Source organism: Cottoperca gobio, chromosome 23 (genome assembly GCF_900634415.1).
Source record: "Cottoperca gobio chromosome 23, fCotGob3.1, whole genome shotgun sequence".
In the NCBI taxonomy this organism is placed as follows: domain Eukaryota; kingdom Metazoa; phylum Chordata; class Actinopteri; order Perciformes; family Bovichtidae; genus Cottoperca; species Cottoperca gobio.
This window is the reverse complement of record NC_041377.1, coordinates 14,913,033-14,929,971: the sequence shown is the minus strand read 5'-3', so window position 1 is coordinate 14,929,971 and position 16,939 is coordinate 14,913,033. Positions and strand designations below refer to the sequence as shown.

At 45.0% G+C, this 16,939-nt stretch overlaps 1 protein-coding gene across 1 annotated transcript in view; it reads left to right on the top strand.

Annotated features, from left to right (window-relative positions):
- Positions 1-16,939, top strand: part of syn3 (synapsin III) — a 112,755-nt gene that overhangs the window by 9,152 nt on the left and 86,664 nt on the right. Inside the window, 2 exon segments of the mRNA XM_029461503.1 lie at positions 4,312-4,671; positions 4,673-4,788. Of these exon segments, the coding sequence (XP_029317363.1) occupies positions 4,372-4,671; positions 4,673-4,788 (416 nt within the window). The 5' untranslated portion in view covers positions 4,312-4,371.

The following is a 16,939-nucleotide window of genomic DNA, read 5'->3' as shown; positions in this document are numbered from 1 at the left end:
CTCATGACAACAAGCATCTGCCGTGCTAACATGCCCAAAGGCAAAACACTGAATTCCCAATCTCAAGCATTAAATTAGGTCTGATGGTGTGTCAGCAAATACCATGTAGAGATCATAACCAACAATATTTTGATCCTACAACCACCGGTCAGTAGCTCAGTCCGTAGGGACCAGAGGGTCACCACTTCAAGTCCCTGAACACACCAAGTATGGAGTGTGGTATTGGTACCTGGAGAGGTGCCAGTTCACACTGCTAAGGTGCCCTTGAGGAAGGCACCAGACACCCCCACTAAAGTCTAAATGTCTCTGTATGTGCTGTGCTCCATTTCCCTACCACTAAGTGCTATCTGTATAGACGAAACTGATGAATCTTTTTCTTCTTTGCCATGGAGCTCCATTATTTAACATACTGGAGCACCAAATTAATCCGAAGTTGAACATTGCTCTTATTTGAGTGACGCTTGTGAGTCCTAGTGACAAACCCTCAGAGAATTATCACCACTATTCAGCATTTTAGTGTCTGCCAGCTCATTGTTTTGGTTTTATAGCGCAACTTTGATTCACTCTCACAAACCTTAGTACGTAGCATAGTACATTAACGGCTGCTTTGAAAGTAGTGAATGATATTGTTGAAGGCTTGGACGCAAAGAGTTATTGTACTGCCCTTTTTATATATTAACTGTTGGTTGGTTTTCTAACTACCTTTCGTAAGCAATGGGTACAATTCAGCGGTCTCTCCTCCAGCTTTCTTAATGTCACCAGAGGTGTTCCTCAAGGTTCGGTCTTAGGATCCACCCTTTTTACAATTTATGTAAATGATATGGGTCAAAATATTGATGCCTCTGTACATCCTTATGCCGACGATACTGTTGTATACTGTGCTAGCACTGTTGCCGTTGCATTTGAACTGCAGTCTTTTAATATTATTCAGTCGCACCTATTCCATCTCAGGTTGGTGTTAAATGCAGACAAGACAAAGGTCATGTTATTTTCCAATAAGAAAAGGGTACCAGCTGTTCTTCCCTGCATCATGTCTGCACTGGGCTTCTTTTTTAGAAACAAGGCCTGCTTCTCCACCAGTGCTAGAAAACGGCTTGTAGCTGCCACATGTTTGCCGCTCTTGGACTATGGGGATGTTGTGTACATGAACGCCTCAGCTCACTCCCTTCATCTGCTGGACGCTGTCTATCATGGGGCTTTGAGGTTCATAACCAACTGTAAACCCCTCACACACCATTGCACGCTGTACTCTTTAGTCAACTGGACATCACTATCAATGCGCAGATCTCTGCACTGGAACAAATTCATCTACACATCTATGCTTGGACTGCTGCCCATCTACATATCCACTTACATATCATACACACAGTACAGCTACGGGCTACGATCTTAAAACTACATTACTTTGTCCGTCTCCTCAATTCGCACAGAACTTGAAAAAAGGCCTCCGCATACTCGATCCCCTCAACCTGGAACACGCTTCAGCAGGAACTTAAGCTGTCCAGCTTGATGCCCCGAGAAGATTTTAAACTCATTTAAAAAAATCTGGAGAAATCATCTGTCAGTGTTTGTTCTAGTGCATTTTTTCAATGACAATATTTTTATGATGTTTTATTTGACTGTTGCCTCTGTGTTTAGTGTCCTGTAAGTCTGTAACTTGTATGGTACTGTTACCATTTGATCAGGTCTCTCTTGAGAATGAGACCCTGTATCTCAATGAGATTTTACCTGTATAAATAAAGGCAAAAACTTGTTTTTTAGCAAATAAATCCATTCCACACTACCTGCTAAGCAGGAAACTATAGACAGGCGCCGACTGTTGCAGACTAGCTTGTGAATGGAGTGGAGCATTTAGCAGCAATCAAAAGTTGGTGGAGACCAAAACTAAGCTAAATTGAGAGAGTGAAATTTGGACTTTATATGGATGCTGTTGCTCTGCGTTTGCTGGATGTGTAAATGGCAACTTGATATAAGGAGTTTCTGGTCAAACTCATTTATTTTGGGAGGCAGTGACAGGATGTTGTGCCATTAAAAACAAGTGAATAAAGATCCCCTACATGTCATTTTTTGAAGATAATGAATGAAAAGGAGAGCGAAAAAAATTGCTTGAAGAATTGGTCTTAAATTGAATTCCGCATTGACATTAAAAAAGTCTTTAAAAGTCTTGAATCTAACTTGCCTCAAGCTGTAAGAACCCACACTGTAATACATCTTACCGTCATGAAGGTGATGATGTTTGCCTTGAAACTGAATCATTTAACTTTATGGTCATTTTGGCTTATGGTGCAGTTTTATATGGAGAGTTGTTTCTAATATTAAGTCTACACAGTGATATAAATGGGGGTATCACTTTATGGAGGGAGGCTAGAGAAAATAGAATTTACGCTTTAGGAATCAGTGCAATATTGAGAAAAGAAACATTATAACACTTCTGCTAGCACATCAAGAGTCGCCTACAGATCCTCAGGCAGAAACTACAACTTTCACTCTGAATAATTGCTGATGGTGATCGTCTGACTACATTAACTTATCAAGATGGAACATCCCCCCCCACCCCCCTCATCCCTTTCCTCTTGTGAAGGTCCTGTTAGACCAGGGGTCGAGAACCTTTATGGCTGGGAGAGCCTCTCCCCCCCCCCCTTTTAACTACAAAAACACTGCCTCAAACACTGGGAACATCACGCTGAGACGTGACGCCTCAATAAGAAATGCACTTTCATCCAAGCTCCATTTACTATGAGAGCGCCCTAGTTTTAATCAGGTTTAAGAGTTTTCTTTCCCCCTCTTCTAGCATGCGTGCTTGGTTACAGTTTGATAGCTAATCTGTTTGAATGTGTCTTCTCTGCCACGCTGGGTTCCATGTGTTACATAACTGCTTCCTTTCTCCCAGCGGGCTTTTTCTGATTTACAAAGAAATTAGCTGTGAGTCACCGCTCCAACTTTTGCATCACCACTGGCGTGTCACTGAATTATTTGCCACCGGTTTTTCTGTCCTCCCCTGCATGGATAACTTAATCTTATGCAAATTAGATTGAGCAGATTCATAGCTGGGAGTAAAATACCCTATATATATATATATATATATATATATATATATATATATATATATATATATATATATATATATATTTATTTATATATATTGTTTTTTTATATATATATATATATATACACCCATTAAATATAACAGAGTTACAGCTTTTGTTTGGCACCTTTATGAGCTTGGCTACTTGTTTTTTCAGGTCTGACTCTTCACATCACATCAGATGTTTGCTAATTAGTGTGAACTTCAGAAAGCCGGGAAGCATCACATGTTTAACACTTTCCATCTGAACTCAATTTATGTGTGCCACACAATCTAATCCTGTAATGCTGTAGTTCATTGAAGGCTCACAATCAAATTCTTAGTTATTTTACTGGACAGGTAGCACACAGTGGCTATATTTCATACTTAAATTCACATCAATCATGTTAATTGGGAACCTTGGCATCCCGTAATTGATTGATTAAGCTATTTATAGGCCTATGGACACCATCAAATATGAAGCTTGTTTGTCACCCTCTTTAGACTTCCGTTTGGGCGTTCTTGACTTAATTCTCTCAACTTTTCTTTTCAAATTTCTGTGTGTGCACACGGCCCTGCAGTTGCATGCGTCAGAAACCTATGGGTGATGGCACGACGACTACGTCCGTATTTTATACAGTCTAAGGTTTACCTGCGAACATGCGCTTTCAAATTCCGAAGATGTTGGGATTCATCGTTATAGGAACACAGGTGCGAACAATTCTGCGGTTCAAGAACACGTCACAAATCTGACTTTTCTAAGGACCTTTCTCAAGAACAATTTAAGAACAAACTCAGGAAAATATAAGTGAATGACGCCTATTGATTAGTATAGCTTTAATTAATCTTTTTCGTGAATGCAAACCAGACACTTTTGGAGTTGTGGTGAAGAGGAGGACACTGGACAAATTGTTAACCATTACGGATAATTCTGACCACCCTCTCCACAGCGGAGTTCTTTCTCTAACCGACAAGGACCTAAAAGCAATAATCCTCTTCAACACTTCTCACGTCTGGCTAGCAGAGAACTCCCAGCTTCGTTTTTTTTTTTAACCACACTTCACTTTGTTCTGCTCCATCTATAACCCTGCACAATTTGCACATCTTTATACACACACCGCAACAACTTTGCACACTTGTCTAATGTATATAGTTTGTATGTATGTATATCGTTTATATTTGAGTTGTAGCAGTCTACCTACCTTCCTACCTACCGACCTACTTCCCTTTATTTGTCCCCTGTGCAGGATTTCAGGCATTCTTCCCCCTCACCTCCTCTGGCCTGACGGACCCACCAGCTCATCACCATGAACTACCTCCGCCGGCGCCTGTCAGACAGCAGCTTTGTGGCCAACCTCCCAAACGGCTACATGATGGATCTGCAGAGGCCGACCCCTCCGGGCTCATCCACTTCCTCCACTTCCTCCCCCGCCTCCCCGGCCACAGAGCGGCGGCAGCCCCCGAGCTTCCCGACTCCGGCCTCCAACCCTGCCCCGGCCTTGGGTTCAGCCCCGGGCTCGACTTCAGGCGCAGGGGGCTTCCTCAGCTCCTTCTCCAGCGTGGTGAAGAGCGCTCAAATGGCCCAGAACGTCGCTGCCGCTGCACACTGCCAAGTCAGCAGCAAGCGCAGCTGAAGGAGCCTCAACAGGAAGCAGTCAGCCATCTAAACCTGTCATACGCAAGCCCAAGATCCTGCTGGTCGTCGACGATCAGCACACAGACTGGTGAGTAGAGGTGTTATGTGTGTGCGTGGGTCGAAGAACAAAAGAGAAAACTTGCGTCGAAATGTCTTGATTGATTCGTCTCAAACCAGTGAGCTGAACTTGATGACATGCTCGACCTTTGATTTTTGTAGCTATGTTAAAACTCAATAAGTGGCATCCTGTATCCCTGGGCTTCATTCAGCTCAACCTGTGTGTAATCTTTGTTACATGCAATATCTAACAATCTCTTGTTTTTCACAAGTACGTGAGTAAGCAACTACTGATTGTATATCAAGATGTGGACTACATGACAGCTCCCCAAAAGTCAAAGTTTTCCAAAATATGGATTCTGTGATTTTAGGTAGTTCTTATCACGCTGATGTATGTGCAAGTGTTAATTGATCGGATAAGTTTGGATTTAATTATTTACTCGATGCTATAAGAAGGTGGTGAGACATCACGATTGACAGCTGTGATTGACAGCTGCTCTGAGTGAAGTAGTTGCGGAGCTGGAGTCTTGGGAATTGTGCGAGAGAAGAGATGTAACTTTAACTTTCCTTAACCGTCTCAAGTCTGTGTAACTTAAGAATTTATAAATGTATTTATAGAGATATTATGGTTAGCTGTGTACCGTTGTGCTAACATAGCAGCCAGGTGGCTCGCACTAACAAGCTGTGACTGTGCTTGGCTAGTGATTGGTTCGAACGGGTGTGTGGGTGGGACTTTGCCATCAAAATATGTTAGTATATATGGAAACATTGTGGCTGAGGTGTGAAAAGTTCCATTTCCTCCATAAGTACTTTAGTCCAAGTACTAAATTATCCATCCATTCATCGTCCACCGCTTATCCGGGATCGGGTCGCGGGGGCAGCAGCTCCAGTAAGGAACCCCAATCTTCCCTTCTCCGGGCCACATCCTCCAGCTCCGACTGGGGGATCCTGAGGCGTTCCCAGGCCACATCATCTGCAAAGAGCAGCGATGAGATCCTCAGGTCACCGAACTGCAACCCTTCTCCTCCACGACTACGCCTCGATATCCTATCCATGAAAATCACGAACAGGATTGGTGATAAAGCGCAGCCCTGGCGGAGGCCAACATTCACTGGAAACGAGTCCAACTTACTGCCGAGTATCCGGACACAACTCTCGCTTTGGGCGCACAGGGATTGGATGGCCCTCAAAAGTGACCCCCTCACCCCATACTCCCGCAGCACCTCCCACAGTATCACCCGGGGGACCCGGTCATACGCCTTCTCCAGATCCACAAAACACATGTAGACCGGATGGGCGTACTCCCAGGCCCCCTCCAGGATCCTTGCGAGAGTAAAGAGTTGGTCCGTTGTTCCACGACCAGGAGGGAATCCGCATTGTTCCTCTTCAATCTTCAGTCGGACGGCTTCCCTGACCACCGGGGTCCACCACGGTGTTCGAGGGTTACCGCCCCTTGAGGCACCTGAGACCTTCAGACCACAGCTCATCACCGCAGCTTCAGCAATAGAGGTTTTGAACATCGCCCACTCAGGTTCAATGCCCCCAACCTCCACAGGGATGTCTGAAAAGCTCCGCCGGAGGTGTGAGTTAAAGATCCCAAGGACAGGGGCTTCCTCCAGACGTTCCCAGTTCACCCGCACTACCGGTTTGGGTTTACCAGGTCTGTCCAGAGTCTTCCCCCACCCCTTGATCCAACTCACCACCAGATGGTGATCAGTCGACAGCTCCGCCCCTCTCTTCACCCAAGTGTCCAAAACATGCGGCCTCAGATCAGATGATACGATTACAAAATCGATCATTGACCTTTGGCCTAGGGTGCTCTGGTACCACGTGCACTTATGAGCATCCTTATGTTCGAACATGGTGTTTGTTATGGCCATTCCATGACTAGCACAAAAGTCCAACAACAAACAACCGTTCGGGTTTAGATCAGGGAGGCTGTTCCTCCCAATCACTCCTCTCCAGGTGTCTCCATCGTTTCCCACGTGTGCGTTGAAGTCTCCCAGTAAGACTACGGAGCCCCCTACTGGAGCCCCCTGCAGGGCTCCATTCAGGGTCTCCAAGAAGGCCGAATACTCAGAACTGCGGTTTGGGGCATAGGCACAAACAACAGTCAGAGTTTTCCCCCCATAGCCCGAAGGCGTAGGGAGGCGACCCTCTCGTCCACCAGGGTAAACTCCATTGTAGCAGCGCTCAGCCGGGGGCTAGTGAGTATCCCCACCCCGGCCCGACGCCTCACACCTCCAACCCCTATCCAGGAGTACCGTTCCAGAACCAAGACTGTGTGTGGAGGTAAGCCCCACCAGATCCAACCGGTAGCGATCTACCTCCCGCACTAGTTCCGGCTCCTTCCCCCACAGAGAGGTGACGTTCCACGTCCCCAGAGCCAGCTTCTGCTGCCCGGGTCCTATCCGTCGAGGTCCCTGACCATCACTGCCACCCGTGTGACAGCGCACCCGACCCCAGCGGTTTTTCCCATGAGTGGTGGGCCCACAGGATGGATGGATGGGAGGCACCACGTAGCTTCTTCGGGCTGTGCCCGACCGGGCTCTGTGGCAAACCCGGCCACCAGGCGCTCGCTGTCGGGCCCTCCCTCTGGGCCTGGCTCCAGACGGGGGCCCCGGGCTTCCTCCGGTCAGGGTCTCTCCTTTCCTTTCCCTTTTTTTCATGAAGTTGTTTTTGAACCATTCTTAGTCTGGCCCCTCGCCTGAGACCAATTTGCCTTGGGAGACCCTACCAGGAGCACTAGGCTCCAGACAACACAGCTCTCAGGTTCATAGGGATACACAAACCTCTCCACCACGATAAGGTGATGGTTCCCAGAGAGGAACTAAATTAGCCAACGCTAAATTAAAAAACATTCTTCTGGTCAGGTTTTGAAAGAAGCGAGACATCGGATTGTTTATGATAGACTTGTACGTCCTTGGCTTTCGCACGCTCATACCATGGCTGTCATGGTAACGAGAGGAATGTAATTTCCTTTGGCGATGACAGGAAAAAAAAATTAACTTTAATGAGAAGAGTTGGGTTCATCTTTCAGCAACAGCACATGTTGGAGGCCTGATATCGGTCGTCTTTTGCTGCTCACTGCGGAGGAATTGATTTCCAAGCAGCCCAGTTTATCATGTTTGTCTTTCTCAATCAATAAACCACTCTTCCATTTCATGAATTGTTATTCTTTCGGCTGACATTTGCTGCTAAATTGACCTCAGTGAAGCTTTCTTGCCCTTTTGAAATTATCTACACTATTAGGGATCATTATGTACCGAAACATCCGCATCTGAGGTTCTGTCTGGGAGATCAGGCCGGGGTCTAAAAATGATCACTAAATTAAAGCGCCCCGCCGACAGCCGTGTCAAAAGCACCAAGATTGCTCTCAATATTCTGAAAAGCCGGGCGGCCTCTTTTTCTTTAATCCCCTTTTGGCTGAAATCCCAAAAAGGCCCGACGTTCCTCACATCCTGGTGTTTCTGAAATGAGTCAACAGAAGATCATCCACCCTCCGGCTCATTCAGACTCTCTGAGGGACCATCCTCATTCTTGAGAGAACAGCAGGGATTTTGTTCACCTAAACAAACTTGGTTACTTATATAAAGAGACAATAATGGAGGCTTTGACAAGCAGTTGGCTGCTTTTTCAGCACCAAAAAACACTTAGATTTTATACAGGGTGGACACAGCAAGAACTTTTCATGTTACAGACTTGTATTTTTCGTTTTTGAGTTTATTCTTTTTGGTGGATGCACAGTAATAGATTTGGGATGGATTGGCTGCCAGAGAGTGTATCCCACATTTTGAGAGAATCGGCAAAAGAAAATGGCAATGAATGCTTGTTTCATCCGCTACCTTTGTGCCATTATAAGAAGTTGGTCATCGAGGTTAGCAGTAGGTGGCCAGTCAGACCTCAAACGGTGAAAAACAATGCGGTAAAAAACGCGATGGAAATATGCCATTTATTTTTGTTTCATATATTAATGTGTGCTAATTTGTCACATTTTGCTTATAGTGATACACCATCTTTGTACCTCAGCCAAGCGTACATTTTTTAATCCCTAGTATGGATCAAGTTTACAAAAACACTGGATCCTACATTTCCCAAAATGCAACTGGATAGTGTCTTTCATTATGAGTATGGAACTGGAACATGAAACCAAAAAAAGATACATTTTTAATATCAATATACAATATACATTTCAATACAATTAAGATTTTAAATATTTGTATATGATTTTAATAGATTTTTCTATTTGATTTGCAACTCAATTTGTTCCTTTTCTGGCCACCGAACGGCACTGTAGTCCAATTTCAGCGTCAGGGAGAAACGGCTCTCCAGCTCTTCTCATGATTTGATTTTTTTTCCATGCAGAAGTGAAAGGCTTCGGCCAGCAGATGGTGACGTGTGACAGCTTCTGAGGTTTATAATGAAACACTCTTCCTCTGCTGGTAAAATTATCAGCTGACAAGATGGCAAAAGCAGGTCTCAATGTTTTGCCTCCAAGATCATTTCAAAAAGCAACTCTAAATCCCAGACTTAGAGTGTTGTGTTACATAGAAATGTCATTGAGTCTCAGAGGATAAAGCAGCAGCTCAACAGTTAAAGCTCGACTCTCTAAAATGAGTAACAATATTTTGGCCGCTGCTTTGGCAACGTGCATGTATCGTTGTGTTGGCTTTTTTACGTCACGGTGTTTGCTTTTCGGAAAAATGTGAAATCTGCTTTTAGGCAAAGGGAGTCAAGTTTGTCGATTCACGAGGACGAAAGGAGATCTCTGTGCTGGGGTTGTGGGGAAAAAAAAAAGGTTTTGAGATAAAAGTCTCAACCACGCTGGACACATTTTTTATCTACTGTACATGACGGACATGTATTGATTCCAGATGTAGTCTTGTTGCTATTTGTTAAGCCATGTGGTGTTCCTAGAGTCTTCGAGCACTCTTTCTATTTTCATGCATCTCCATAAATCAACACTGATCGTATCCCAGCTGTGGTCGCCGGTTTCACTGCGGCCTACAAACATATTGTATAAAAGTAAAAAAGAATATTGTCTGCTGTGGTAAAAGCTAACAGGTGGTTGCTGAGCACACATGGTTACTGGAGTTACCAACCCTGTGTGTTCATTTCTCAAAGTCCCTTTCCTTGCCATATTTTGAATAATCAGAAATCATTACCTTCATATTTCGAAACATAATCAGACTGGTATCCAATAGAAAGAATAGGATATAATCCATAATTAATTCAATATGCTTTATAGAGTGCTGCAGGAGTCCTAAAAAAAACACCTTGTCTCCACAAGTCGATGGTATTTTTGAAGGTTTTTTTTAATTGAGCAAGATGGAGTAAGCTCTCGGAAAACAGGTGGAGGAGGCTGATAAGACACTGGAAAGAATCCCAGGCTTCTCATACAGCCCAGCAAGAGGGAACAGAGAGCGGAGAGAGGGAGGTTTGAAGCAGCCCTGAAAAAGGCAGAAGATCTCCTGGTGACTGAGCGGCTCCGCTTTCTCCAGGAGGAGACGGATACATCAAGAGCTTCCTGTCCGGCCCCAACTGGATGAAGAAAAAGAGAAGACTGATAAGCTCATGGCTGCTCTGAAGGAGGCTGAGCAGGAGCTGAAGATCGGAGGACAAGTCAACCCTCTTTAAGGACACAGAAAGCCTTAATCTGGCTCTGCAGGAGAAGCAGGAGGAGGGGCAGAAGACCCAAATCAAATCAAATCAAATCAAATTTATTTGTATAGCCCAATATCACAAATTATACATTTGTCTCAGTGTGCTTTACAGACTGTACAGGTTACAACATCCTCTGTCCTTAGACCCTCGCATCGCACAAGGAAAAACTTCCTAAAAGAAACCCCAAAATTAAAGGGGAAAAAATGGAAGAAACCTCAGGGAGAGCAACTGAGGAGGGATCCCTCTCCCAGGACGGACAGACGTGCAATAGATGTCGTGTGTACAGGATAAACAACATAGTACAAATACAACATTTGACAGAAATTATGTTGTGTTGGAAAAAAAAAGAAATAGAAAGTTTGGATGAATCCAGGAAAATGTCAATAAGGCTTCCCGGTGTCCAGCAGGACCAGGTCAGCAGGCGCTGTCACGATTCATGATCCTGACGTAAACTTTATCAGTGGCAACCTGCCACATGAGAGACAGACACTCCGGGGATGATACCCCGGATGGTGAGTTAGTAACATACATTTACATAAATGTATACAGATAGAGAGGGAGAAGAAGAGAGGGAGAAGAAAGAGAGGGAGAGAAGGAAGAGAGCAGGGAGGTGTCCCCCGGCAGTCTAAGCCTATAGCAGCATAACTAGGGGCTGATCCAGGGCAAACCTGAGCCAGCCCTAACTATAAGCTTTATCAAAAAGGAAAGTATTTAGCCTACTCTTAAATGTGGAGAGTGTGTCTGCCTCCCGAACACAAACTGGAAGCTGGTTCCACTGGAGAGGAGCTTGATAGCTGAAGGCTCTGGCTCCCATTGTACTCTTAGAGACTCTAGGAACCACAAGTAACCCTGCAGTCTGGGAGCGTAATGCTCTAGTTGGTTTATAAGGTACTATGAGATCTTTAAGATATGCTGGAGCCTGACCTTTAATTGATTTGTAAGTCAGGAGAAGGATTTTGAATTCTATTCTGTATTTTACCGGGAGCCAGTGCAGAGCAGCTAATACAGGAGTAATATGATCCCATTTCCTTGTTCTAGTCAATACATGTGCCGCTGCATTTTGGATCAACTGAAGAGCCTTAACCGACTTTTTTGGACAACCTGATAACAATGAGTTGCAGTAATCCAGCCTTGAAGTAACAAATGCATGGACTAGTTTTTCTGCATCATTTTGAGACAGGATGTGTCTTATTTTTGCAATGTTACGTAGATGAAAGAAGGCAGTCCTTGAGATTTGTTTTATGTGGGAGTTAAACGACAGATCTTGATCAAAGATGACGCCAAGATTCCTTACAGTGGTGCTGGAGGCCAAGTTAATGCCATCAAGAGCGGCATGAAGCACCAGGTGGAAGATCTCCAGAGCCACATCACCAAAATGATGAATAAGAAGAAGTGGTACAGAAAGCTCTTCTCATGCCCAGGTTCAAAATTCCACGCTGAAGAAAAGAAAATGCACCAAACACACAAACACACACGCATTTTGAAAAGGGCTGTTTGTGAGGACCAGTTTCAGTTTTAAACCAAAAAAGTGAAGATAATTACAAGTCTCAAAGATATAATTAGTAATGCAGATACACACACTCACTCACTCACTCACTCTATCTCTCTCACACTCTCTTTCTCTCTCACTCTCTCTCACACACATACACACAATCTCTCTCTCTCTCTCTCTCTCTCTCTCTCTCTCTCTCTCTCTCTCTCACACACACTCACTCACACTCTCTCTCTCTCTCTCTCTCTCTCACACACACTCACTCACACTCTCTCTCTCTCTCTCTCTCTCTCTCTCTCTCTCTCTCTCTCTCTCTCTCTCGCTCTCTCACTCTCTTTCCCTCTCACTCTCTCTCATACACAAACACACACTCACTCTCTCTCTCTCTCTCTCACACACACACTCTTTCGCTCTCTCTCACTCTCTCTCTCTCACACTCTCTCACTCACTCACTCATTCACTCATTCACTCACTCATTCACTCACTCACTCACACTATTTCGCTCTCTTACACTCTCTCTCTCACTCTCTCTCTCTCACACAGACACACACTCTCTCTCTCTCATTCTCTCTCACTCTCACTCCCACTCACACTCTCTCTCTCTCACACTCTCTCTGAGTTTTCCCAGCTACAGCTGATCTGGGTCTATAAGGCCCACTGAAACACCATAAATAACTTCCTCTTAAAAATAAATATATAAAAATGAAGTAGCACTGTAGTCATATGTAATATTAGAGGCCTTTTTGTCTGGAGTTACATGTTGGTCATCCAAAGAAAATCACCTGAGCATTTATTTCAGGGACATTTTGCAGGTTTACAACCAGTCTAAAGTGGCTTTAGACTTTAAGGCACTGAACAGATAATCCATCCATCGTCTACCGCTTATCCGGGATCGGGTCGCGGGGGCAGCTGCTCCAGTAAGGAACCCCAATCTTCCCTTCTCCGGGCCACATCCTCCAGCTCCGATACCCACTCAGGTTCAATGCCCCCAACCTCCACAGGGATGGCTGAAAAGCTCCGCCGGACGTGTGAGTTAAAGATCCCCAGGACAGGGGCTTCCTCCAGACGTTCCCAGTTGTACCGCACTACCCGTTTGGGTTTACCAGGGCTGTCCAGAGTCTTCCCCCACCCCTTGATCCAACTCACCACCAGATGGTGATCAGTCGACAGCTCCGCCCCTCTCTTCACCCGAGTGTCCAAAACATGCGACCTCAGATCAGATGATACGATTACAAAATCGATCATTGACCTTTGGCCTAGGGTGCTTCTGGTACCACGTGCAGGCTTATGAGCATCCTTATGTTCGAACATGGTGTTTGTTATGGCCATTCCATGACTAGCACAGAAGCCCAACAACAAACAACCGTTCGGGTTTAGATCAGGGAGGCCCTTCCTCCCATTCACGCCTCTCCAGGTGTCTCCATCGTTTCCCACGTGTGCGTTGAAGTCTCCCAGTAAGACTACGGAGTCCCCTACTGGAGCCCCCTGCAGGGCTCCATTCAGGGTCTCCAAGAAGGCTGAATACTCAGAACTGCGGTTTGGGGCATAGGCACAAACAACAGTCAGAGTTTTCCCCCCCATAACCCGAAGGCGTAGGGAGGCGACCCTCTCGTCCACCAGGGTAAACTCCAACGTAGCGGCGCTCAGCCGGGGGCTAGTGAGTATCCCCACCCCGGCCCGACGCCTCACACCTTGGGCAACTCCGGAGAAGAATAAAGTCCAACCCCTATCCAGGAGTACGGTTCCAGAGCCAAGACTGCGTGGAGGTAAGCCCCACCAGATCCAACTGGTAGCGATCCCCCTCCCGCACTAGTTCCGGCTCCTTCCCCCACAGAGAGGTGACGTTCCACGTCCCCAGAGCCAGCCTCTGCTGCCCGGGTCTGGTTCGTCGAGGTCCCTGACCATCACTGCCACCCGTGTGACAGCGCACCCGACCCCAGCGGTTTTTCCCATGAGTGGTGGGTCCACAGGATGGATGGATGGGTGGGCACCACATAGCTTCTTCGGGCTGTGCCCGACCGGGCTCCGTGGCAAACCCGGCCAAAAAAATATATCAAGACATGTCTTAATCAGTCACCTTCAGTGTGTTCTCCATTACTGCAGGGGAAAAAATCTATTTATCAAACTGGGACACTGAATCAGTAGATACTCAGTATCGGCTCAAATTGGCTGGAAGATACAGTGAAGGTGTCGCAGTGTGAAGGGTGTCTGTCCATCCATCTCTCGCTGCCTTGGGGTTGAATTTCCTCCTGGGCATTCCAGCAGTGAGGCTGAGGTCTCCGGGGAAACGCTGCTCTGTCCTGACAGGCTTGGCCTCCAGCAATGACTGATGCACAATAGCAGTACACAGTACCGGGGCAAAGTCTCCAGGAGCATCATCACCAGCACTCTCTCTCTCTCTCTCTCTCTCTCTCTCTCTCTCTCTCTCTCTCTCTCTCTCTCTCTCCTCTCTCCGTTTTGCCAAGAAGCTGTCGGTCTGTTTGCACTGGGTTCTGAATGATATGAGCATCTGATTGCTCAATTCAGTCTCGCTCTGGCAGAAGTGTTTACTTCTTCATGTACGTCGCAGAGTACTATGAAATCCTCTGGTTGCCCTGAGCAATAAAAAGAGGTTTTTAATTTCACGTCTTGTCGAAAGAAAAAACAGGGAGCCCACACACACTCACACCGCCGAATGGTGAAACAGGGCGAAAGTTCACACACTGCAAAGTGAAAACAGCAGCAGGTCAGCAGTACAATGTAACAGAACTATTACAAAAAAGAAGTCTTTATATAGGTAAAGGACAGGACATCTTTGTCCAATTATGTCTTTGTGTCTAAAGGTCGATTTAACCAGGAAATCTCAGACATCTTTGGTCAGATTTTGATTCACCTTAGAGGGATGGTGCATTTTTATTCTGCATGTTGAAATATCTATTAATTTCTTGGCCTCATAGGGGTCCTGTAAATGAATGTCAAAGTTTTCAGCTTATACCACTGCGGCAACTTTGACAAAAGCTGGCTTGAATGTTATCAGCCTATTAAATAAACGTTATCAGTTGTTATCAGCCTTATAGATGTGGGTCAGAAGGAGCCTGCTGCACATACTAGTAGGTTTTTATCATCCAGCATTTTTCTACGTTGCATTTACATCAGCTTATGTATTCATTGATATGGTCACAATGCTCCGCAAAGTGCAGGCACTGGAAGTACAAAAACAGATGTAGAAATATGTGTCCAGAGTAGAAATTGTCCTTTGTAAACACAGCAGTATTAGCACAACACCAAGTTTAGCGGAGTGGATACAAATAGAGGCAGGGATAACTGTAAAAACAACAACAACAAAAAACAACAACCTCGAGGCCCAATTGGTTTCGTCCAATTAAAAAATGGTGTTTATATAGTGGGTGTGTGCGCGACGGGAGAAGGAAAGCCCAGACCTCTTTTGCGGAGCTGAATGTATACATTTGGCCTGTGAATGAAATTGATCACTTGAAGTGACGACATGTTTTGCAATGCCTTGAAACGCATACCAGTCATTCTTTTCTTTTTTTTCTTTTTTTTTTTTAAAGCTGGTGAGCCATGAGGTGTCCTGCCTCTTGCTCTGTGGGGGTGGGCCAGTGCGACAGGGTGCATTTGCCTGTCTAGTATGTAGGTCAGTCAATGCAGAAGATTCACGGCTTCCAAAATTACAGAGAATGAGATGGCTAGAGGCCCAAAAACAGCTGGGAGATGTTAAGAACAAGATTTCCCCCCCCCCCTCGGTGGCCATAATGAACGGTAATGAACGGACATAAAAAGGGCAGATGCGGGGAGATGAGAAACAAAAAGGCGGACATGGGGAAGACGAAGTCGCTTTTAAATCCCCCAAATCCCAAACAGCCTGTCCCAGTGACCGAAGGCCTCTAGCACGTAGCCCAGATCCTCAACGCACAGCTCCAGCCTGAATCCCTGGACAGATTGGTAACCCGCCAACGCATGCAGGGGGGGGGGGGAGTTCAACGCTGAGACCCACAGAGCACTGGGACACAACATGGCCTTAAACTAGCTTTAGAGATTCTGTATTTTACAGGGGTTCTGTATTTTAAAGTATTCATTACATTGTCAAATAAAATATAAGTCATAAAAGAGCAAGTATTTATGTTTAGTTTTGGAGCTAATTTCCAAATTTTCCTTTCACTAAACTGCAGAGGTGTGGGCTCGGGTCACATAACTAGTCAAATCACACATTTTCGTGACTTTACATTCAAAAAGACTTGCAACTCGACTCGAACTTTAACACCAATGTATCGGCATGTGGACTTGAACCTTTTGAATTGAAAATATTTAATTCCTTCCCCCCAAGCCCAAAGATAAATAAATATATTATTTAAGAGGTGTGCCACAAATCAGTTAATTTCCTAAAACGACGTCGACACTTAATTCCCCAGATCCACATTATTTTAAACCAATCCGACAGCATCCAACCAAGTCACAGGAGGAAACCATAAAGAGCTAACAGGTCATGAAAATATTATGCTAATTTCATAAATTCATACGTGGTTAATGCCGTAAATTGATCTTGGCACGGTCTCTATTCCATTTAGAAGTAACAAAAGACACAGTGGGATGACATGTTGGCAAAACTCCATTAAACAAGTTTAATTGTGCAAAAGTGAACTTAAATTAACCAAATTTTGAAATGCAACAATGTCAACTTTCCACTGTGAATTAGACTTTATTGGCATTGTGAAGAGTACAGGTACAAGGCAATGAAATGCAGTTACTATCCAACCAGCAGTGCAACAATGTGCTATATTAAATACAGAAAGTGCATTGAATGGTGCTATATATTACTATAAATATGTAACATAGTGCAAATGCAGGTTTTATGTGCAAAGAGTAATGGTATGACCATATATGCACAGAAACAACATTGAACAGTAGTATGTGCAGATAATAATAGCATGTCCGCAAGTACGATAACAGTGCAGGTGAGTGCAATGATGCTCATGAAGTGATTGAGAAGAGTTCAGCAGAGCCACTGCATCAGGGAAGAAGCTCTTCC